This window comes from Myotis myotis, unplaced genomic scaffold (genome assembly GCF_014108235.1).
Source record: "Myotis myotis isolate mMyoMyo1 unplaced genomic scaffold, mMyoMyo1.p scaffold_m19_p_5, whole genome shotgun sequence".
NCBI lineage: Eukaryota > Metazoa > Chordata > Mammalia > Chiroptera > Vespertilionidae > Myotis > Myotis myotis.
The window spans coordinates 101,534,375-101,558,400 of NW_023416357.1; the positions used below are offsets into that span (position 1 = coordinate 101,534,375).

The window sequence follows — 24,026 nt, forward strand, 5'->3', positions numbered from 1 at the left end:
TAGATTTCTGTACTGTGCTCCTAACACCAACCCTTATAGGAGTTTCTGGTATTGTCTTTTAACCAATGAGCTAAGAGCTGCACTGCTATTTCTTCATTTGCATCTTTATGGACCAATCAGAGCAACTCCATAATGACCAATCAGAACATGTGATTCTAACCAATCCAGAGAGTGCTATTTGGACCAGTCAGACTATGCAAATTTGAACTCCTCATTTTCATAAAATGGCCAATCAGGGAACAGGGCAGGAGTCCACTTTCTCTATAAAAAGTGGACTATGGTCCTAATCGGTTTGGCATGTAGGCCTGCGGACTGAAGGGTCCCAGGTTCGATTCCGGTCAAGAGCATGTACCTTGGTGTGGGCACATCCCCAGTAAGGGGTGTGCAGGAGGCAGCTGATTGATGTTTCTCTCTCATTGATGTTTCTAACTCTCTATCCCTCTTCCTTCCTCTCTGTAAAAAAAAAAAAAAAAAAAAAAAAAAAAAAAAATCAATAAAATATATATATTTTTTAAAAGTGGACTATGGAGCTCAGTTGGTTAGAGCATGACCCAACATGTCAAGATGTGGTTTGATCTCTAGTCAGGGAACATATAAGTATCAACCAATGAATGCATAAATAAGTGGAACAATAATGGATGTTTTTCTCTCCCCCCTTCCTCTCTCTAAAAATCAATAAATTAAATAAAATGTATAAAAAGCAGCCTCTCCACACAGGGGGTGCGCTCAGTTGGTTGAGCACCATCGCAGGTTCCATTCCAGGTCAGGGCACAAGCTGGGTTACAGACTGTATCACCACTAGGGGGCATGCCAGATTCATATTTCTTTCTCATTGATTTTTTCATCTCTCTCTCCTCCCTTTCTCTCTCTAAAATCAATTTAAAATATTACACACACACACACCCACTAGTGGCCTGGTGCATGAAATTTGTGCACCTTAAAAGGGAATTAATTAGAGGAAACATTTTAATATTGCTATTTGCCCTTTCTCTATAATAGAAGTGTCAGAGATGAAAGAAAATTAATAAAATGTATATGAAAATCTACCTCCTGTCAGAGTCTGGGGCACGCCGTGAGACCCAGACTCAAGTCCCCACCCACCCGCATGCATATCGAAATCATGTGAGACCCAGACCCAGCCGGCCCCACCCCCATTGGGTGAGATCCAGACCCAGCTGGCACCACCCATGTCAAGCCCTGCTGGGCAGGGGGGTGCAGCCTCAGGTCCCCCAGCCCAGCACCGGGGCGGGGGGCATGGCCTGAGGTTCCCGTTCAAGCCCCAACAGGTGGGAGGCGTGGCCTCAGGTCCCACGTCAAACCCTGCTGTGCCAGGAGCGTGGCCTCAGGTCCCACACCCCAGCCCAGCGCCACACAGCCTCAGGTTCCTGCTGATCACTTGTTATGGCTCGTTATAGGAACCCCGCCTCTGCTGTGGGCACAGCCATCTTCTGTTATGGGAACCCTGCCTCCTCTGTGGGCGCAGCCATCTTGTGATGGCATGATTGGGGGTCAATTTGCATATTATCATTTTATTATATAGGCTATACACCTTTTCTATTTATATAAAAACCCTGGGTGTAACATCACAACCAGAGGCTTGACCAACTGGAAGGAAGTCAGTCCTGCAGAGGTTGTCTTGGAAACGGCTGCACCTTCCCTGAGCTGTTTCCCAGGAGGGCGAGGTTTGAGGCAGGAACCGGCCCTCGGAGCGTGGAGGCATATCTTTATAAAGTTTTAATACATTATATTAGAGGTCGTGGTGGTACTGTTTTACCCACAGAGTCTACAGGAATTGCTGCACATTTACTTTTCAGTGGAAGGGCCTTTCATTCCCAATATAAATTACCCATTCCACTAAATGAAACTTCAATTTCTAGACTCGATATAAACAGTGAAGTTGCTAAAACTATTAAAAAGGCCCAACTTCTCATTATTAATGAATGCACCATGGCATCCAGTCATGCTATAAACGCCATAGACAGATTACTAAGAGAAATATTTTTTTAAAAATATATTTTATTGATTTTTTACAGAGAGGAAGGGAGAGAGATAGAGAGTTAGAAACATCGATGAGCAAAAAACATCAATCAGCTGCCTCCTGCACATCTCCCACTGGGGATGTGCCCACAACCCAGGTACATGCCCTTGACCGGAATCAAACCTGGGACCTTTCAGTCCGCAGGCCGACGCTCTATCCACTGAGCCAAACCGGTTTTGGCACTAAGAGAAATTTAAATGTTATATTTGGTGGGAAAGTTCTCCTTCTTGGAGGGGATTTTCAACAAAGTCTCAATATTGTACCACATGCTATGTGATCGGCCATAGTACAAGTTTAAAGTACTGCAGTGTTTGGGGATGTTTCAGAAAGTTGTCTCTTACAACAAATATGAGATCAGAGGATTCTGCTTATAGTGGATGGTTAGTAAAACTTGGAGATGGCAAATTTGATAGCAGTTTTCATTTAGGAATGGATATTATTGAAATCCCCTGTGAAATGATTTGTAATGGATCTATTATTGAAGCTACCTTTGGAAATACTATATCTATAGATAATATTAAAACTATATCTGAACGTGCAATTCTTTGTCCAAAAAATGAGCACATTCAAAAAGTAAATGAAGAAATTTTGGATATACTCGATGGAGATGTTCACACATATTTGAGTGACGATTCCATTGATTCCACAGATGATGCTGAAAAGGAAAAATTTCCCATCGAATTTCTTAATAGTATTACTCCATTGGGAATGCCGTGTCATAAATTAAAATTGAAAGTGGGTGCAATCATCATGCTATTGAGAAATCTTAATAGTAAATGGGGTCTTTGTAATGGTACCAGATTTATTATCAAAAGATTGTCACCTAACATTATCAAAGCTGAAGTATTAACAGGATCTGCAGAGAAAGAGGTTGTTCTGATTTCAAGAATTGATTTGTCCCCATCTGACACTGGCCTCCCATTTAAATTGATTCAATGACAGTTCCCCGTGATGCCAGCATTTGTGATGACTATTAATAAATCACAAGGACAAACTCTAGACAGAGTAGGCATATTCCTACCTGAACCTTTTTCACACATGTTCAGTTATATGTTGCTTTCTCTCGAGTTCGAAGAGCATGTGACATTAAAGTTAAAGTTCTAAATATTTCAGCACAAGGGAAATTAGTCAAGCACTCTGAAAGTGTTTTCACTCAATGTGGTGTACAGGGAGATATTAGAATAAGTTTAATCACTTTATCAGTCATTGTTTGCATCACTGTTGTTTTTTTAAAAATATATTTTATTGATTTTTTTACAGAGAGGAAGGGAGAGGGATAGAGAGTTAGAAACATTGATGAGAGAGAAACATCAATCAGCTGTCTCCTGCACATCTCCTATTGGGGATGTGCCCGCAACCCAGGCACATGCCCTTGACCGGAATCGAACCTGGGACCCTTCAGTCCACAGGCCGACGCTCTATCCACTGAGCCAAACTGGTTAGGGCCACTGTTGTTTTTATATCATGTTTTTGTTGTTTTCATATCATGTTTTTGTCATTTTTATATCATGCCTCTGTTGTTGTTATATCCTTTTGTTACTGTTATTTATTAATGCATTTATATATTATTTTCATATACATTTTACTAATTTCCTTTCATCTCTCACACTTCTATTATAGAGAAAGGGCAAATAGCAATATTAAAATATTTTCGCTAATTAATTTCCTTTTAATGTGCATGAATTTTGTGCACCGGGCTACTAGCATATATATATATATATATATATATATATATATATATATATATATATATATATATGCCTCTTGTAGAAACCCAAAGTACACCCCACTTTGTCTCTAGGGGTGTACTTTAGGTTTCCACCCGAGGCTTCATTTCCTGAGTTTGCAAACTATTCTCTTGAATAGTTTTTCCTTTTTCCATACTCCTAATTTGGGGCTTTTGTCATTATCAGCCTGGGGGTAGTGAACTTTGCCACAAGGTATTCCATTGGTGGGTCCAGCTCATGGAAGCTGTATGCGAGGCGCCCGGATTCAAGGAGGCAGGTACACCAGCTCTTGGGCCCTGTAAGCTCCTGCAGAAAACGGAGGGTCCCCCAGTTCTAGTGTCTGAGGTGAGTCTATCCTTACAAAGGCAGGTTAACAGGAATGCTTAGCAATACCAAATACAACTCCTCCAATTCAAAACGGCTGTCATGAAATAGCTACCATGTGCTGGGTATTGTTGAAGGTGCGAGGCAGCCTCTCACCCCAAGGATCAAGATCCCCGAGTGTGAGCCCAAGGTTGACCGGCAAGTGAGTGGCATCTGGTGACACATGTCGGCCTGGCTGAGCAGTTCAGCTTCTTTCAACTCTGCTCTGAGGCTGGCAGGATCTCAGGCTCAAAAGGAAAATGTGCTTAAATTAACAGGAGACATTCTGTAAAGGTGGGAAAAATTTAGGGGTGTTTGTAACGTTTTTGCCCTGTTTTGTTTGTATATCACATTGTTGCCTAGCCGCTTCACCTGGAGCTAAAAGAAAATTATTTCCCGGGATAGAGGACCCGATTCTGCTTTTCTGCAACCGTGAAAGCTGCGAGCTGGATGGGCTTTCGCCTCAGGCCCTGGGCCTGGAGCTGGGCCCTGGGGTCCCGTGGGAGCCCGCTGGCTGAGGGCTGAGGGGATTTTCCCCAGGTGCGGTCGCAAGGCCGAGTGCGGCAGCGCCAGTGCCAGCGACACAGGAAGCCCGCGGTCACGGAGAAGCAGCAGGGTCTCTGGACTCAGGGCCATCGCCTTCCAACTTGGGGAGACAAAATGGCGGCCATGCCCAGGGCCGAAACTACAAACGGGTTCCGGGCTACGCTAGAACCACAACTCCCAGAATGCTCTCGGTCGAACTCGGAGTCCGTGGAACGTTCCAGCGTCGCTCGATGTGGGCACTAGCCCCTGTGTTCTTCTCCCCTTCGTAATACGTTGCCCCGCCCTAGCCCGTCATCGCACTGGCCAACGGGACTCGTAGTTCTTCGGCTACATAATTGAACAGCCCTCGGGCCTAAGAAACTACACTTCCGGGTGGGTTTCGGCGCCTGCGCACAAGGCCGCGGTGCGTACTACGGCGCCCGGCGGGTACTGCGACGCCCGCGGCTGCGTGCTGACGCACTTAGTCGTGCTGACGTGCAGCGCGGCCCAGGCGGGGTGCGAGTGGCGCAGTCGGAGCCCGCTGCGGCCCTTGAGGAAGCGAGGAGGCGTCAGTGTCGACTGAGGCGGGTGAACCGGCGAGGCGGCGGCTTCAAGCCCCTAGAGACTAAGGAGCTCGAGCAGCAGTAGCACCTCTTCCCCTAGGAAGCAGCGGGCGGCGGCGGCGGCGGCGGGTGAGAGGGTGAGGGAGCGCGCGAGCCGGGTGGGGGAGGGGCGGCGGCCCCGGCTCGAGGCCAAAGCGCGCGGAGAACGGTCTAGGCCGCCGCGCGCACGCGCGCTCGCCTCCCCTAGCTCGCGCGGACGCCCTCGCTCGCCTGCCTCCCCTCCCCCTTCCCGCGGTTTCTGTCGCGCGCGGGTTTTCACCCTATTTCCCCTCCCCCATGGCAACGGCGCGCGCCGCCGATTGCATTCAAGCGCGTGCGCGCTCTCGGCGAGAAGGGGGGAGCGCGCGAGCGCGCGGCCCGGCTGATCGTCTCCCCCACGCGTGCGGCCGAGGAGGTTCCTTGTGTAGCTGCCCTTTCTTGGCGGGGAGGAGGCGGCGGCGACCAGGGCCTGCCCCGGGATCATTTCCCCGCTCCACTCGGGCTTCCCCATCCTTCCTGGGCCTGTGGTCGGCTAGGAGCCTCCCAGACTTTGGGGCGCCACGCAGCCCCCTCCCCCCCCCTCCCCCCCATCTCTCAAGTCCGAAAATAAGCCTTGGCTTCTCAGTCAGTGCAGAGAAAGCCTTGAACTACAAGCCGCGGAGGTTTAGATCGTTCGGACTCCTTACTGTTCGCCCTGAAAGTATTAGGAAGAGAAAAGGCCCAAACCTTTAAAAAAAATACTCAACCTGGGTATGTAAAGGCAGACCATGTGCTTTTATAAAATTTAGGTTTTTTTCGTCGTCTCCCCAAAAGTTGTGTTAAAGTTAGGGAGGAGGCTGGCTGTTGGAGGAAGAAAACGCTGGACTCTTCCAGGCATTATTTGGCACATAACGCTTCTGAGCCTTGGTCTCCAGTCACGTTTATCTAAGATATCTTTTGGATTAAAAATTCGAAGAGAGTCTGTTTCGCCTTCCATCTTCAGTGTGTAGGCTTAGGTCTCGGAGCTAATATTTTAGGCTTTCTGGGTTTCATAGTGACAACTCAGCTATACAGTGCCCTAGTGCTGTGCTTGCTTTGCTTACATATGTCCATTTTCCGTAACGTTCCCCCTTCCATCCTGTTTGTGCCTTTCGTTTCTTGGATACCTTAATATTGGATTTCAGGACTGCCTTTTATCTCATTAGTTAAGCATCGTGATAATTTCCCAATAGAAAAAATTCTCTTTTGCATTCCTTTGCAGCTTTTATTTTCTGCCTTTAGCTTGGGTAACTTTTGCATTTATAATCCTTCAAAAGTCCATGGACCCCAGTTTAAGAATCCCTAGTTTATAAAGTCATCCGGTTTTGGTGATGTGTGCGTTAATGTGCCCCTGGTCGGTCCTTCCTTTTAATGTTTTGGATGCTGTGGTTTGTTTTTTTTCTTTTCCTTTTTTTGGCTCATTCTCTACAAGTTCTCCAGTTCGTTGTGACTTAATACCCTTTGCTTAGCAGCTACTGGTTTAATCTCCCTAGGGAGTGGGAGGATTATTGTGTGAGGTGGTATGGAAGTGTGGGTGAATGGTTAAACTGAAGAATTAATTGCAGGTCAGAAGCTTTCTGCAAGGGAAAAATTAGGTGGGGTGTAGAGAGGCAAAGAAGGACCTAGGTTTAGAGTGGGGGGGATTGGTATTGGAAAAAGTGAAAGTGAGGTTTGGAAGGTAGAGAAACTGATTTCTTGTGCTATAGTTTTTCATTTCTTTGTCATTATCACTTGCCTTTCCTAGACTTAGCCTCATCTGTCATTCCCTTTACCTGGTATGGTTACCTTTTTTGTTTTCAATTTCTTCTTGAGTCTACTACTGAGATGGGCAGGGACCCAGCCTTAGAATTGGGAGGGGGGGGGGAGGGAGAAGGGGGTTCCCAAGCTGTTCTAGAGTTTGGGCTATCTCCCTTCCATTCAACATCTCGCCATACCTCTCTCTCTTTTTTTTTAATTGCTTTAATACATTTTCCCAGGCATTTGTATGATACTTCTTTATTCTGGGATTTTAAAAAACATAGCCTTCCCTTTTATTTAATTCAGTCTCTTTTCCCTCTTTCACTAATCTATCCACTTTGTTCCTTGGGTAGTTTTCCTAACACATTTATGTTTTGTGAAATTATCTTGGCCAGGATAAGTTGGAGAAAGAAATAGAGTATATATAATATGAGAAAGGAATAGACTATATGTAGCCAAGAAATCTAACAAGAAAAACTGGGGCTTGAGGGCTCGTTAGAGTCATGTTGAGGTTGGGACTAGTTGAGAGGATAGGACCTGGTGGGAGGCATGGGATAGCAATGTGAGAGGGATAAGGCAGGCCTGGAAGAGAAAAACTAGGAAGTGAGATACAGGAGACTGGTAGGGAAAGCCGGCAGTTTGACATAGTGATAGTGAACTATAAAGGGGTTGTTTTTCATTATAAGACAGGGAATAGAGAAAGTATGGGAACAGTTGAAACAGGAGGCTGGTTTGATGTATTTAGAGCATTGAACTGGAAACAGGTAATATTTAACAGGTGTTAGGGAGACTTGGATGAGCTGCAAATCGTGAGAAATCCTATAGCAAGGAAATTGAGGGAATAAGGTATCGGGGTATTTAAGAGGAGGTATAAATATTTGGGATCAAGGAAATGGCCCCTGGGATGTAAAGTATGAAGATTGTTTCCAAGGTTTATGGGTTTCTGACATGCATGTTGGCCTTTAGTCTGGGTTTGAGGCTGCACAGGATACTTTTGATTTCTCTTAATCAGTTGGTCTACCTGTTTAGATATCTAGGGGCTGCTTAGTCCATTTTGTGTTCATAACAAGGTAGTCTGAAATCCTTAGGTCAGTTCTTGGAAGTCTTTGAACTTGAGCTGTAGGCCCTTGAGTGTTTGTTGTGCCAGTTTGGAGGCCTCCGTCAGTAACCAGAGGTTAGGAGTTAGAGTAGTTGGTGGAGACACCATTTGTGTGTATTGGGACCAAAAGAGAATAAAGGGACAGTATGGAGATATTTGAAAGGATCTTTGTTTGCTTAGGGTAGAAAAAAGAAGAAAATCTAGGTGCAAGTAGGAATGGCTCTTGCACCTTGAAGGAAAATGCTGTAAGAGCTGGGCTATGAGTTGGTGGAAAGAAAGCATTGTGGGAAGGAAGGTTTTGTTAGGAGACTAGGAAGATTATGCAGCTAAAGGTTGTTTAGTGTGTATGTACATGTTGTAATAGGGATGAAGGAGAGCAGGGATTTGGGTGGTGGTAAGTGGTTAGCTTGGGGCCAGGGGCCTGACCCGTGTTTCCCCGCTCCCCCTCAGGAGCGGTGGTGCCCCACTCCCCCCGGGCACGGGGCCATGTACAACGGGATCGGGCTGCCGACGCCCCGGGGCAGCGGCACCAACGGCTACGTCCAGCGCAACCTGTCCCTGGTTCGGGGCCGTCGGGGTGAGCGGCCTGACTACAAGGGAGAGGAGGAACTGCGGCGCCTGGAGGCTGCCCTGGTGAAGCGGCCTAATCCTGACATCCTGGACCACGAGCGCAAGCGGCGAGTGGAGCTGCGATGCCTCGAGCTGGAGGAGATGATGGAAGAGCAGGGGTGAGGGGAGGGCTGGGGAGAGCCAAGCACTGAATGAGTACAGAGCTGGGGGAGTTAGGTGGGGTGTAGGTAGCTTAGGAGTTGTTGAAAGAGGCCTGGAGGGGAGTTGTAGGAGGGGTGGAGGTAGCACCTTGAAAGGAGTTAAGGGACAGTTCAGAGTGGGAGATGAGGAAACTGCCTGGGACATCTAAGGGAGCCCGATTTAGACAGAGGCACATGGGGAAAGGGGGCCATTGAGGGGGGGAAAAATGTGCTTTAAGGGAGAGGTGGGAATGCAGAAAACAGGCAAGAGAAGATCTAGATAAGTTGACCAGTGTTGTTATTGATAGAGAAGAGGAAGATAAATGTATTTAAGGATTTAGGCCTTGGAAAGTAGCAAAGACAGGAAAACAGGAACTAGAATACCTGGCTGGATAAGAGAGGATCATGGGTTGGATAAGAAGTGAAATTTTGGGAAAGGAGCACATTCAGGGAGAAAACCTTTTAGAGCAGTGGTTTTCAAACGTCAGCAGTGGCGCCCCTTTTATACAATGCACCTTATTTTGTAATCCTAGGAAATGAAAGACCTGTTCTTGTTGAGGTTGGGGAGGAGCACCTGAAACTCTGCCTGTTTAACTTTATTCTCTTGGCCTGAGTGTAGCATGTTTAAAATCCACTGTTCTAGAGGGTATAGTAAGTGGAAGGAAGATGACAGAGAGAAGATCAGAAGGACTTAAGAAAAGGGTGCTTTGGGTGACAGTGAGTGAAAAGTTCTATGTGTGCATGGAGAGGGAAGGGACCCTGTTGGGAATGAGGAAACTGTAAACCTGGGACTGGGGAAAGTGTCTAATCAAGCTTTAACCCTGAAGGGATTTGTTCTCCAGGTACGAGGAACAGCAAATTCAGGAAAAAGTGGCGACCTTTCGACTCATGTTGCTGGAGAAGGATGTGAACCCTGGGGGCAAGGAGGAGACCCCAGGGCAGAGACCAGCGTGAGTGTTTAATTCTCCTTTGATTTCCTCTGGACTATATACTGCTCCTTCTGTCCTCTCTTCTTACGTTTTACTTTCTGTTTTGTCTTCCTTTTCCTAATCCTGTTTGGCTCCTGCCTGTAATTCTGTAAAAATGATTGTGTCCTTCACACCTTTGCTATTTTTTCCCTATAGGGTAACTGAGACTCACCAGTTGGCAGAATTGAATGAGAAAAAGAATGAGCGACTTCGTGCTGCCTTTGGCATCAGTGATTCCTATGTGGATGGGAGCTCTTTTGATCCTCAGCGTCGTGCTCGAGAAGCCAAACAACCAGTTCCCGAGCCTCCTAAACCTTACAGGTACATAAGTCCAAGAACCCAGTGTCAGCTTCTCTCCCTAATTCTAAGTGCTCTGCTTTATTTATTTATTTATTTATGTATTTATGTATGTATGTATGTATGTAGACTGTTTCTTCCCAAACTCTTTGGATTTTGTTCTTTTGAAGTTGAAATATCTTGAGAAAATTTGTCTTAACACCCATCCTTCCTTTTCGTTTCTCCCCAGCCTTGTTCGGGAGTCCAGTAGTTCTCGTTCACCAACCCCAAAGCAAAAGAAGAAGAAAAAGAAGAAAGATAGAGGACGGTAAGTTAGTTGGAAAGTTACTGTAGTAAGCAAGAGGATTAGTTCTGCATTTTTTTTCTCCCCAGTCAACCTGTATATGTGTACCTCTCTCTGTCTATAGAGAATTCTTGCTTCTGGAAAGCAGGAGAGAGTTATCTCAGGGAAGAGGGAGTTCCCATTCAGATTTCAGCTGGGAGAAGGAATGTATATGCTTCTTTAGTGGAAAGGGTTGATTCTGTAGCTTTATCACTTAAGAACTGGCCAACAGCATTTTGGATTTCTGAGATTTTCACTTTGATGTTTGTTGATATAAGGAGGAGGTACTTACGCTTTTTATTTTAATAAGTCCTGGGCTTAGGTCTGGGACCTTAATGCTGTTGGAGTTGTTCGGTGCTTTAGAAGCCTTTAGTGGCGGGGAGGGTGGGGTGTGTTATAAGTGGGAGAGCTAGGGAAGGAGCCAAGCAGAATGACCTTGTTTCTGAACTCATCTTTAGCAGGTCAGAGAGCAGCTCTCCTCGACGAGAGAGGAAGAAGAGCTCTAAGAAGAAGAAGCACAGGTATGAGGTGGGAGTACATGGAATGATTTGAGAGGCTTAATGAGTCCAGTTATAGTTATTGGTTTATGTTTTATCCCCCCCCTCGCCCCCCAACAGGTCAGAGTCTGAATCCAAGAAACGGAAGCACAGGTAAGAGCTCTTTGGGGCATAGGGGACATAGTGGCATACAGAGCAGTGAGCCATTGCTTGATGGCCTTGCTTGCTTTCTATGGGGCTTTTTTCTTAAAATAAAGCTTAATTCCTTGATTTTTCAATAACTCCCTAATTCTTTTCATTTCATTTTTTAAATGTGATTATTTTAATAATTTTAATTTAATTTCTAGGTCTCCCACTCCAAAGAGCAAACGTAAATCTAAGGACAAGAAGCGGAAGCGGTGAGTGAATTGGAGGAGGATTTGCTTAGCAAGTAGATGAATGCCGCCTAAGGGGTTAGGGTAGAGTATGTCATGTACCTGACTGATAAAGGGTTGAGGGATGGCCCTAGCCGCCTTGGCTCAGTGGATAGAGAGTCGGCCTGCAGACTGAGGGGTCCCAGGTTCGATTCCGGCCAAGGGCACATGCCTGGGTTGCGGGCTCAATCTCCAGTGGGGTGCGTGCAGGAGGCAGGCAATCAATGATTCTCTCTTATCATTGATGTTTCTATCTCTCTCTCCTTCTCCCTTCCTCTCTGAAACCAATAAAGAAATATATTTAAAAAAAAGAAAAGGGTTGAGGGAGGAATGAGGGGAAACCAATACAGGTGTGACAGTACCTGAGTTCTGGGTGGTGGTCTTCCTTCAGGTCTCGAAGTACAACACCAGCCCCCAAGAGCCGCCGGGCCCACCATTCAACTTCTGCTGACTCTGCCTCCTCTTCTGATACTTCCCGCAGTCGGTAAGGGGTGGTCCAGGAGGAAGGGAGGGAGAGGGACTTGTGGGTTAATTAATTTAATATTTATTGAGCGCCCACGGTGTGCTAGGCGCTGCACAGACCATTCGGAAGACACGGTCCCTGCCCTCTAGGAGCTGACAGGCTAAAGCAACAGGATGGACAGACATATACATTTCCCCTTCTCTTTTTTTTTTTTTTTTTTTTTTTTGGTTTATATTTGTTTTGTTTATTTTGTTATTTTTTTGTTTTGTTCTGATGTATATGGACTGCCAGAATAGGGGGGGTGGTGGTTTGTTCGTGGTGTCTGGGGGAGGAAGGAATCCTTGCCCTGGCTTCCTTAATCGGGGAAGGCTTCCTGAAGGAGGTGGGCTCAGAGGTGAGTTGTGAATGAAGTGGGTAGGGAATGGCTGGGTGGAGGGTTTTGGGAGGTTTGTGGGAGGTGAACAAAGGGGTAGAGGGAGAACATTTTTTGGGATCGTGTTGGGAAGAGGAGGACCAACAAAGTGAATTGGACTTGAACTTCAGTGAGTGATTTGAATCTTATGATTAAGAGAAGGTTTACTTGGAAGAGGGTTGTGTACAGTCAGGAAAGGTGGATGGGAGCTGGGGAGGGGGTTTTCTGTACTCCCCTGAACTGATTTTCTTTCTCTCCCCAATCCTCAATTACCTCCCTCAGGTCTCGAAGTGCTGCAACAAAAACCCATACAACTGCCTTGACAGGGCAAAGTCTTTCCCCTGCTTCAGGGCGTAGAGGGGAGGGAGATGCACCTTCCAGAGAACCAGGTACCAACAACACAGGGCATCCAAGCAGCCCAGAACCCTCTACAAAACAGCCTAGTAGCCCTTATGAAGACAAAGACAAGAAGGAGGAGGTATGTGCATGAGTTAATGGATGTTTGTGGGGTTATAAGGATATGGACTTAGGATAGGTGTTTGCATGAAGAAAAATAAGAGCTTATTGAGATAAATGAATTTGGGGTTGTTTTTTTAAATGTGTTTTTGAATTTAGAGAAAGGAAGGGAGAGAGAAAGAAACATAATGAAAGAGAGACATCAATTGGCTGCCTCTCCTGCATGCCCTCTTTTGGGGATTGAGCCTGTAACCCGGGCATGTGCCCTGACCAGGACCTCTTGGTTCATAGGTATAAGCTCAACCATTAAGCCACACTGGCTGGGTGAATTCAGTTGGTTTTTCTTTTTCCCCTGTATTTCTGTCTTGTTATCAGGTTTTCTTTTATATTTGCAAATCCTTTAGAATTGTGGTTTTCAAACTTCACTTAATGTAGTTTTTGCATTATCATCCTGTTTATATATGTATATAGAACTCTAAAGTTTCTTCATACTTGGTATTACTACTTAGATTCCTCTAATATTTTCTCTCATTAAATGCTGGTTGTGGCTAACTAAAATGTTTGAACCCACTACTGGGTTGCTACCTGCAGTCTGAAAACACTCTTCTGGAGTGTTTATTTTTCAGCACCTGTGCTTTTATACTTGCTATTCTAATGCAAGCCCTAATGTTTTCTTGCTTCAACTATTATATTTTAATTGCTGTTTTGCTAAATTCTTAGCTCTCCTATCCATTTTCCATGTTCTCTGTCTTTTCCTGTGCTCCATCCCAGTGTTTCTTATTTATATAAGTCCTCAAATCTTTGCCTTTTTTCTTTTACTTAATAGTCATTTTTTAAGGATAAAGTCAGAGTCCACCACTTTAGTGAACTGCTTTATCTTTCCACTTAAAAATACTTTTTTCTATGTTTACAACATTTTATAATGGCTCTTTTCTGTAAAATGTACTGTGTTTGCATCCTGTCTCTATATTATATGACCCTTGAGGTCACAGACTATCCATATCTTCATGTTTTCCCCCAATGTTTTTTATGTTAAATAGCCTCTTGTTATTGAATAAATGTGATGGCTTGTCATGGGAAAAAGGACCAGTTTGGTATAATGGGGCATGCAGAAAAATTCCTTTGGAAAGGGTGTTGGAATCTTACGGGTGATAAGAAGTTTTAGTGCTTACATATCCCTATTCCTGCTTTTTTTCCTCCCCCCCACCCTTAGAAATCTACAGTTCGACCTAGCCCCTCTCCGGAAAGGAGCAGCACAGGCCCAGAACCATCTGCTCCCACTCTGCTCCTTGCTGAGCAACATGGCAGCTCCCCACAACCCATTGCAAAAACCCCCATAAGTCAGGAGCCAATGAATCCCCCATCTGAGGCTTCCCCAACCCGGGGTCGATTACCACCTAAGTCTCCTGAGAAACCTCCCCAATCATCTTCAGAGAGCTCCCCACCATCCCCTCAACCTACCAAAGTTTCTCGGCATGCCAGCTCTTCCCCTGAAAGTCCTAAACCCACACCAGCTCCAGGGTCCCACCGAGAGATTTCTTCTTCTCCCGCATCGAAGAGTCGCTCACATGGCAGAGGAAAGCGGGATAAGTCACATTCTCCTACTCCTCGTAGGATGGGGAGGTCCCCTAGCCCTACCACCACGAAGAGGGGGCGATCGCGGTCTCGAACCCCTACTAAGCGAGGTCATTCTCGATCCCGGTCCCCTCAGTGGCATAGGTCCCGGTCTGTACAGAGATGGGGGCGATCTAGAAGTCCCCAGCGACGTGGCCGATCTAGGTCTCCTCAGCGACCAGGCTGGTCCAGGAGCAGAAATACCCAGAGAAGAGGCAGATCTAGATCAGCAAGGCGAGGAAGGTCACACTCCAGATCCCCAGCTGCTAGGGGCAGATCTCGCTCTAGAACACCAGCCAGACGGGGCAGATCTCGCTCTAGAACACCCACGAGGCGTAGATCACGATCCAGAACACCAAACAGGCGTAGATCTCGGTCTAGAACACCAGCCAGGAGGGGCAGATCTCGGTCTAGAACACCGGCTAGGCGCAGATCTAGGACCCATTCAGTACGACGGAGGTCTCGTAGCAGGTCGCCAGCCAGGAGAAGCGGCAGGTCTCGCTCTAGAACCCCGGCCAGGCGTGGCAGGTCTTCCTCTAGGACCCCAGCCAGGCGTGCCAGGTCTCGCTCTAGAACCTCAGCCAGGCGAGGAAAATCTCGGTCTAGGACACCAGCAAGACGAGGGAGATCTAGGTCTAGGACTCCAGCAAGACGAAGATCCCGTAGTAGAAGTCTAGTTAGACGGGGAAGATCTCATTCTAGAACACCACAAAGGAGAGGCAGGTCTGGCTCATCATCAGAGCGGAAGAATAAATCCAGAACATCACAGAGAAGGAGCAGGTCCAACTCAAGCCCAGAAATGAAAAAATTCCATGTTTCTTCAAGGCGGAGCAGGTCTCTCTCCTCTCCACGATCCAAAGCAAAATCTCGCTTGTCTTTGAGACGAAGCCTTTCTGGATCCTCTCCGTGTCCTAAACAAAAGTCTCAGACACCACCTAGGCGTAGCCGCTCTGGATCATCCCAATCTAAAGCTAAATCTCAAACACCACCACCAAGACGAAGTCATTCTGGTTCATCTCAACCTGAAGGGAAATCTGGAACACCACCAAGGCAAGGATCTGTAACAAGTCCTCAGGCAAATGAACAGTCTGCAACACCACAAAGACAGAGCTGTTCTGAAACATCACCTGATCCTGAGGTGAAGTCTAGGACCCCTTTGAGACAAAGCTGCTCTGTGTCCTCGCCTTCTGCAGTGAAATCGAGCACATCTCCAAGACGGAGCCGGTCTGGGTCGTCATCTCCACAACCCAAAGTAAAGGCAGTAAAATCACCAATCCAGAGCCGTTCTGGTTCATCTTCTCCAAGTCCTGGTAGGGTGACATCTAATACACCACCAAGGCAAGACAGATCAGAGTCTCCTCGCTCCAAGGTGGAATCTATATTGTTACAAAGACACAGCCATTCTAGGTCCTCCTCACCAGATACCAAAGTGAAACCTGGAACACCACCAAGACAAAGTCACTCAGGGTCTACTTCACCAAGCCCCAAAGTACAGCCTCAAACTTCACCAGGCCACAATCTTTCTGGATCAAAGTCACCAGGTTCCCAAGAGATGTCTAAAGATTCATCAGCACAAAGTTGTTCTGGGTCCTTCTCACTCTGTTCAGGACTAAAGTCTAGCACACCACCAGGAGAGAGCTATTTTGGCACTTCATCTCTGCAGCAAGAAGGACAATCTCTCACTTCACTAGATTCTAGATCTGACACTTCAAGTCCAGAAAGGAGACAGAATCACTATGACACACTATCTCTGAAGAGCAAATCTCAAACACCGCCTAAGGGTGGTCAATCCAGGCCCTCTTCTCCTGTCACTGAGCCTGCACCCAGATCTCCAACAACACAAGATAGAAGCAAATTGTCGGTGAGCCCTAGGCTGAAATCTGGAATGTCTCCTGAACAGAACAGATCCCAATCTGACTCTTCCCCATATCCTCCAGTGGACTGTAAATCTCTTCTGGGGCAGAGTAGATTGGAGCCTTCTCCTGAATCAAAAAAGCAAACAGACTTACTCCTTCAGGAGGATCTTACTGCATCATCTATACTAAGTGACAAATTGAGTCCTCCTCCAGTACAGAATAGACCTGAGCCCTCACCAGTACTCAAAGATACACCTAGAACCTCTTCAAAGGAAAGAGGTGGTGTTGGGTCATCTCCAGATACAAAAGACCAAAGTAGTCCATCAGCTAAACCAAGCCAAGATGAGGAGTTAATGGAGGTAGCTGACAAATCTGAAGTGTCCTCAAACCAGGTCTTGTCCCATGTTTCTCCAGAACTCAAAGAAATGGCTGGAAGTAACTTTGAATCATCTTCTGAAAAAGAAGAAAGGACTGCTGTGTCTTTGACTCTTGACCAAGGCCAGTTGTTGCAGGCTTCTTTGGAAGCAGAACTCCCTGCAGTGGCATCAACTTGGAGTGGGCCACATTATTCTCCAGAACATAAAGAACTGTCTAACACCTCTCCCAGGGAGAATAACTATGAGTCACCTTTAGAATTTAGAAACTCAGGCCCTGTTGCAGAAATAAATACTGAATTTTCTGCTGAGGTCAAAGGTTTGAATGAACCTTTTCCTAGTCAGTTGGAGACAGATCCATCTCTAGACATGAAAGAACAATTGAGGTCCTCCAGACGCAGCAGTTCTGAGTTATCCCCAGATGCAGTGGGAAAAGCAGGAATGTCCTCAAATCAGACTCTCTCTTCGCCAGTACTTGATGCTATACCTAGAACACCCTCAAGGGAAAGAAGTAGTTCTGCATCTTCTCCTGAACTGAAAGATGATTTACCCAGAACCCCCTCAAGGAGAAGCAGGTCTGGGTCTTCCCCAGGACTTAGAGATGGGTCTGGGACTCCCTCAAGGCACAGCTTGTCTGGATCCTCTCCTGGAATGAAAGACATACCCAGAACACCATCCAGGGGGAGAAGTGAATGTGATTCTTCTCCAGAAACAAAAGCTTTGCCTCAGACTCCTAGGCCAAGGAGTCGTTCTCCATCATCCCCAGAACTCAAGTGTATTACCCCCCAGAGAGAAAGAAGTGGGTCAGAATCATCAGTTGAACAAAAGACTTCGGGTAGGTCTCCTCTTGGGCAGAGAAGTCGATCTGGATCTTCTCAAGAACTTGATGAGAAACCCAGTGCATCCACTCAGGAAAGAAGTGATTCAGACTCTTCTCCAGATGCTAAAGTTAAAACACGAATGTCACTTAGACAAAGGAGTCGTTCTGGATCATCTCCAGAGGTTGATAGCAAATCCCGACCTTCTCCTCAGCTTAGTAGGTCTGGCTCATCCCCTGAAGTTAAAGATAAGCCAAGAGCAGCATCTAGGGCACAGAGTGGTTCTGATTCCTCTCCTGAACCCAAGGCTCCTGCCCCTCGGGCCCTTCCCAGACGAAGCAGATCAGGTTCATCAAGCAAAGGTAGAGGTCCTTCTCCTGAAGGAAGCAGCAGTTCTGAGTCTTCTCCAGAACACCCTCCCAAATCCAGAATGGCTAGAAGAAGCTCTAGGTCATCACCACAGCCCAAGACTAAGTCTCGCACCCCACCTCGTCGTCACAGCTCTCGATCATCAGAGAGGGCTAGGAAGACCAGACTCTCCCGTAGAAGTCGTTCTGCATCTTCCTCACCAGAGACACGTTCTAGAACTCCCCCACGACGCCGACGAAGTCCTTCAGTGTCCTCCCCAGAGCCAGCTGAAAAGTCAAGATCTTCACGCCGGCGGCGTTCAGCTTCATCCCCCCGCACTAAGACAACTTCAAGGAGAGGTCGTTCTCCTTCACCAAAGCCTCGTGGGCTCCAGAGGTCCCGTTCCCGGTCAAGGAGGGAGAAAACCAGAACGACCCGACGTCGAGATAGGTCTGGATCTTCTCAGTCAACCTCTCGAAGAAGACAGCGGAGCCGTTCAAGGTCTCGGGTTACTCGTAGGCGTAGAGGAGGCTCTGGTTACCACTCAAGGTCTCCTGCCCGGCAAGAGAGTTCACGAACCTCCTCTCGACGTCGAAGAGGTCGCTCTCGGACACCCCCAACCAGTCGGAAGCGTTCCCGCTCACGCACATCACCAGCCCCATGGAAGCGTTCCAGGTCTCCCACTCATCGGCGATCCAGATCCAGAACACCCCTGGTCAGCCGACGTAGATCCAGGTCACGTACTTCACCAGTCAGTCGGAGAAGATCAAGATCTAGGACATCAGTGACACGAAGAAGATCTCGCTCAAGAGCATCCCCAGTGAGTCGAAGGCGATCCAGGTCCAGAACACCACCAGTAACCCGCCGGCGTTCAAGATCCAGAACACCAGCTCGCCGGCGTTCCCGTTCTAGAACACCACCAGTGACTCGCAGAAGATCTAGATCTAGGACTCCACCAGTAATGAGGAGGCGATCCCGAAGCAGAACCTCTCCTATCACTCGCAGAAGATCCAGATCCAGAACATCACCAGTCACCCGCAGGAGATCTCGATCTCGCACCAGTCCAATAACTCGAAGGAGGTCCCGCTCTCGAACCTCTCCAGTGACACGCCGCAGATCTAGGTCTCGAACACCTCCAGCTATTCGGCGTCGCTCTAGGTCTCGAACCCCACTTTTGCCACGCAAACGCTCTCGAAGTCGTTCATCACTTGTCCGCCGTCGTTCTAGATCTCGTACTCCTCGAATGACTCGGGGCAAACGGTCCTTAACAAGATCTCCTCCAGCCATCCGTAGACGATCTGTATCTGGAAGTAGTTCCGATCGTTCACGTTCTGCTACTCCTCCTGCAACAAGGAATCATTCTGGTTCTCGGACACCTCCAGTGGCACTCAATAGCTCCAGAATGAGTTGCTTCAGTCGTCCTAGCATGTCACCAACTCCTCTTGACCGCTGTAGATCTCCTGGAATGCTTGAACCCCTTGGCAGCTCTAGAACACCCATGTCTGTCCTGCAGCAAGCTGGTGGCTCCATGATGGATGGTCCAGGTCCCCGAATTCCTGATCACCCTAGAACATCTGTGCCAGAAAATCATGCTCAGTCTAGAATTGCACTTGCCCTGACAGCCATCAGTCTTGGCACTGCTCGGCCGCCTCCATCCATGTCTGCTGCAGGCCTTGCTGCAAGAATGTCCCAGGTTCCTGCTCCAGTGCCTCTCATGAGTCTCAGAACAGCCCCAGCTGCCAGCCTTGCCAGTAGGATTCCTGCAGCCTCTGCAGCAGCCATGAACCTGGCCAGTGCCAGGACACCTGCCATACCAACAGCAGTGAACCTGGCTGACTCGAGAACACCAGCTGCAGCAGCAGCCATGAACTTGACCAGCCCCAGAACAGCAGTCACACCATCTGCTGTGAACCTCGCTGACCCGCGCACCCCTACAGCTCCAGCTGTGAACCTACCAGGAGCCAGAACCCCAGCGGCATTGGCAGCATTGAGTCTCTCAGGCTCTGGCACACCCCCAAACGCTGCAAACTATCCATCCAGCTCCAGAACACCCCAGGCACCAACCCCTGCAAACCTGGTGGGTCCTAGATCTACACATGCCACAGCTCCTGTGAATATTGCCAGCTCAAGAACCCCGCCATCCTTGGCCCCTGCAAGCCTCACCAGTGCTAGAATGGCTCCAGCTTTGTCTGGTGCAAACCTCACCAGCCCCAGGGTGCCCCTCTCTGCCTATGAGCGCATTAGTGGCAGAACCTCACCACCGCTCCTTGACCGAGCCAGGTCTAGAACCCCACCGGGAGGCCCAGGCTCCAGAACCCCACCAGCTGCCCCAAGCCAGTCTAGAATGACCTCTGAGCGGGTTCCCTCTCCAGTTTCTAGAATGGTTCAGGCTCCTCCCTCACAGTCTGTTCTCCCTCCAGCTCAGGATCGGCCTAGGTCCCCTGTGCCATCTGCTCTTTCTGACCAATCCCGATCTTTGCTTGCCTCAACGACCCCTGTAGCAGGATCTCAGTCCCTCTCTTCTGGGTCGGTGGCAAAGACCACATCCTCTGCTGGTGACCACAATGGCATGCTCTCTGTCCCTGCCCCTGGGGGGGCCCACCCTGAGGGCGGGGAACCACCTGCCTCTACGGGGGCCCTGCAGCCAGCAAAGGAGCGGCGGAGTTCCTCCTCCTCCTCCTCATCTAGTTCCTCCTCGTCATCGTCGTCATCCTCCTCCTCCTCCTCCTCCTCTGGCTCCAGTTCTAGTGACTCGGAGGGCTCTAGCCTTCCCCTTCAACCCGAGGTGGCACTGAAGAGGTAAGGGGACTTGGCTTTTAGAACTTTTCCAAGGGGAAGGTTTTGTAAAGGATGGTCGGGATGGGGAAGGGAACGCCCTATCCAGAGGGTTCCTGGCTTGTTTAGGTGTAAGCTGGGAATAGAGAGAATGTGGGGTGGGGGTGTTGGAGGGTGGAATGGGACAGAAAAATCTCCAAAGGTTAATTCTCTAGAGGATAATGATAAGTTTTCCATCTCTACAGAGGACAGAACTAGAGGAAATGGACTTAATTTTACAGCAGGAGGGATGGCAGTTAGACCTCAAGAGGAACTCCCTGGGCTGGAAGGATCTTCAGAGGTCATCCCATCCCTCTTCCTGCCTCCAGGCAGGACGGCTCCTCCCCCAGCCAGCGCACACACACACAGGAGCCTACCCAAGCTGGCTCTCCAAGGAAGGAGACCACCCAGCTTTGCACCCACACCTGAGCCCAGGGGCTGTATTCCTTCATCAGGGACATTCTTGACGTTTAACCTTGATCCCTTGTGCTGCAGACCCCCAGCCTATTGCTTATGTTAGCAGAGGTTGGGTCAGCTTGGGGCCACTGCTCTCCAGAGAATATGCTCACTGGGTCACTGGCTCTCTGGCTTTGGCTAGGAGAGTTCCCAGGACCTTTCTCAAGCCCCCCTCCCCCACTGCCCTTCCTCCCGGTCTTGGAAGGTAGGGTTGGGGTTGGGGCAGCTTGTCTCTCCTTGTGACATTGTACTCTTCCTACAGGGTCCCTACTCCTCCCCCAGCCCCAAAAGAGACTGAACGAGAGGGACGACCTCAGGAACCAACCCCAGCCAAGAGGAAGAGGCGTGATAGCAGCTCCAGTTCCAGCTCTTCCTCTTCCTCTTCCTCATCTTCCTCCTCTTCCTCTTCCTCCTCTTCTTCCTCCTCCTCCTCTTCCTCCTCTTCCTCCTCCTCTTCCTCTTCTACATCCTCTCCTTCCCCTGCTAAGCCTGACCCTCAGGCCTTGCCCAAACCTGCAAGTCCCAAGAAGCCACCCCCTGGCGAGCGGAGGTGAGTGCTACCTTGCTTGAGATGGTAGGGGCGGGATGTGACCCTGGAAGTGTGAGATCCCTGCTGGGTGTCTCATATGGACTCTGGTGTCTGGTTGTATGGGAGGAGTCAAAATCTCTTCTCCCCACATAACTCTTGTGCCTTGTTCTGACAAGGGCTGCGCCATCCAAGTGGGTGCCCCAGCCAAAATTGGGGAGTCCTAGGTTCCTTCTCTTTGCCCCTGACATGCAGCCTGGTCCCTGGTCCCTGGTCCCAGGGATTCTAGCTTTTAAGTCTCCCCATTGCTATTGCCAGGGCTCTGGTCTGGCCACCGTCATCTTCTCCTGACTCTGTCCACAGCCTCTTCCCTGTCTCCCTGCCTCCACGCCATTCTCTTCCACTTGTAGCCAGAGGGATCTTTCTAAAACGCACATCTGGTTACTTCCCTCCACTCCACAAATCCTTCTGGGACGCCCTGTGGCCTGCAGGATAAAGCCCCATCTCTGCGGGAATGGCGTGTGAGGCTCTCCACCAACTGGCCTTGCCTGCCCTGTGTTCTCCTCTCCTGCCCGCCCCCACACATGCCCTCTGCTCCAGCCACTCCCAGCGCCTTGCAGTCTAAGGAGAACCCCATGCCTTTGGACATGCTGTTCCTTCTGCCTGGAATTCCCTTGTCCGCCTGGTGAACTCCTCGTTCTGCAAGACTCCGCTCAAACAGCACCTTCGAGAAGACTACCCTGCCCCTCCCCTTCATCTCCCTCCCCTGAGTCCCCAGATCTACCTATATCAGTCCCTGTGGGGCTGCTTCCCACACATGAGGCTGAGCGTGCCTCTTGGCCTTCCTTCACCACCAGACTGAGCCCCTCCAAGGGCAGGGACTGTCTTTACCTTTGTGTCCCCCACCGTCCCATCCCCATGCCCTGCCCACTGGGGCACTCGGTGGATGGTATGCGGGCGGATGGGTGAGTGAGCAGACAAAGGTGGGTCTGAGGCTGGCCCTGTGTGGTATGAGGTTTGGTGGTTAAGACCTGGGGGGTGGTCCTGAGTGCTGGCTGGTGGGTTTGGAAGAATGTGGCACTATGTGGACCTTCTCTGCTCTTTAGGTCCCGCAGCCCCCGGAAGCCAATAGACTCCCTCCGGGACTCCCGGTCCCTTAGCTATTCACCTGCCGAGCGCCAACACCCCTCGCCCCAGCCCTCACCACAGGACCAACAGAGGTAGGGCCACTAGTGTGTTCTTGCCAATAGCCAGCCCGATTTGGTCAACATTTGCAAAACAGTTTTCAGGCTTAAAAGATGCAAGAGATTGGGGTGTGTGTGTGACCTGATGTCGTGTGTTTCAGGAGCAGCAGCAGTGAGCATGGTTCCCGGAGAGGTCAGCGTGGGGACAGCCGCTCCCCAGGCCACAAGCGCAGGAGGGAGACACCTAGCCCCCGCCCAGTGCGGCACCGCTCCTCCAGGTGTGTTTCATTGTGCTCCAGGACTGAGCCTTTTCCCTGAGAGCTCTGACTGCCTGAGACCTCTGCATTGATGGCATTCTTCTCTGTTGCAGGTCTCCATGAGTGTTTTCTTTGGGGAATCCCACCACACCCCAAGTTCTGGAGCCACAGGGAGTGCCCCCTTTTCTCCCCAACAGCTGTGTGTGTGGGGGGGTGCTTGTCCCCTCCGAACCCTGGCAGCATTTTGAGGGGGTTCCCTTCTTTCTCTACCCCCCCTTTTTTTTTCTTTGTTCCTGTGAAATGTTAATCTGTGAGTTTTTCTGGTTCACATGTTTTGGGGGGTTGGGGGTGGGTGGGAGTAAGAATGGGAGTTGCTGGAGGAGGAAATAGAGTTCAGGATTCCTTCAGTCTTGAGTCAAAAAGGGCCTGGGTGGCACTGTCCCCCCTTTACTCCTGAGTTCAGGGAAGAGGGGGAGGTGATGATTTGGGACTTGGGAACTTGTATGTTATGGAAAGGGGCAGGAGTTAAAATTAGTTGGCCCTTACTGCCCCCCAGTGAGATTGTGGCCCCTTCCCCCCAACTTTTCTTCACATTTCTTAAAGGCATTTTGGTTTTTTAAAATCTGTACAGCAAGAGCAACTTTTTCTGTCAAATAAAAATGAGAAATGCAGGAATTGGGTCTACAGACTGTTTATTAGAGGGTGGAGAAGGGCAGGGAGAAGAGCTGCCCCTTCTAGTGACTGACTACAGGGTTCCACATAGACCGCTCTGAAGCCACACACTGGTTCTGGCTTACGCTTTTGCTTCTGGTCTCTGAGCAGGAAAGAGGTACCTGCCTGGAAGCCAGTGTGCAGAGGTGGAGGGGGAAGCAGCAAAGGGGACTATTGATTGGGAATGAACAAAGCCTCAAACCTTTTGCCCCTAGACAGGAGCAGGCTGAAAAAAACTAGCCTGGGGCCCGGGGTTTCTCCCAGTTCTCTCCCCATGGCCTTTCAGGGACAGGCTGGGCTGGGGATGGATTGATGAGCACAGAGAACCTGTGGTCCAGCAGGCCAGCCTGGCAAGCAAGAGGAGAGGCTGGAGAGGAGTCTC

At 49.0% G+C, this 24,026-nt stretch overlaps 1 protein-coding gene across 13 annotated transcripts; it reads left to right on the forward strand.

The window, feature by feature from the left end:
* The first annotated feature begins 5,147 nt into the window (after positions 1 to 5,147).
* On the forward strand, positions 5,148 to 23,608 carry SRRM2 (serine/arginine repetitive matrix 2). 13 transcript variants are annotated; one of them, XR_004967708.1, is made up of 15 exons: positions 5,148 to 5,345; positions 8,560 to 8,837; positions 9,701 to 9,808; positions 9,983 to 10,147; positions 10,353 to 10,430; positions 10,904 to 10,966; positions 11,063 to 11,095; positions 11,290 to 11,340; positions 11,747 to 11,839; positions 12,513 to 12,708; positions 13,900 to 20,495; positions 21,229 to 21,516; positions 21,856 to 22,475; positions 22,599 to 22,712; positions 22,838 to 22,866. XR_004967708.1 is itself a non-coding variant. In XM_036310522.1 (15 exons), the coding sequence occupies exons 2-15, from the start codon at positions 8,596 to 8,598 to the stop codon at positions 23,054 to 23,056; spliced, it is 8,154 nt and encodes a 2,717-aa protein (XP_036166415.1). In that variant the 5' UTR covers positions 5,148 to 5,353; positions 8,560 to 8,595; the 3' UTR covers positions 23,057 to 23,608. The 13 variants fall into 13 exon arrangements, 7 of the variants coding, with proteins under 7 accessions (XP_036166415.1, XP_036166414.1, XP_036166416.1 ...); XM_036310522.1 differs by lacking the exon at positions 21,856 to 22,475 and adding an exon at positions 23,047 to 23,608 and having other exon boundaries at positions 5,148 to 5,353; positions 22,838 to 22,954; XM_036310521.1 differs by lacking the exon at positions 21,856 to 22,475 and adding an exon at positions 23,047 to 23,608 and having other exon boundaries at positions 22,838 to 22,954.
* Positions 23,609 to 24,026: the final 418 nt, after the last annotated feature.

Coding starts and splice junctions, on each gene's coding strand:
- SRRM2 (XM_036310522.1), top strand. CDS start 8,596: ATGTACAACGGGATCGGGCTGCCGACGCCCCGGGGCAGCGGCACCAAC. Junction 10,431..10,903: donor AAGAAGAAAGATAGAGGACG/GTAAGTTAGTTG, acceptor ACTCATCTTTAG/CAGGTCAGAGAGCAGCTCTC. Junction 11,096..11,289: donor TCCAAGAAACGGAAGCACAG/GTAAGAGCTCTT, acceptor TTTAATTTCTAG/GTCTCCCACTCCAAAGAGCA.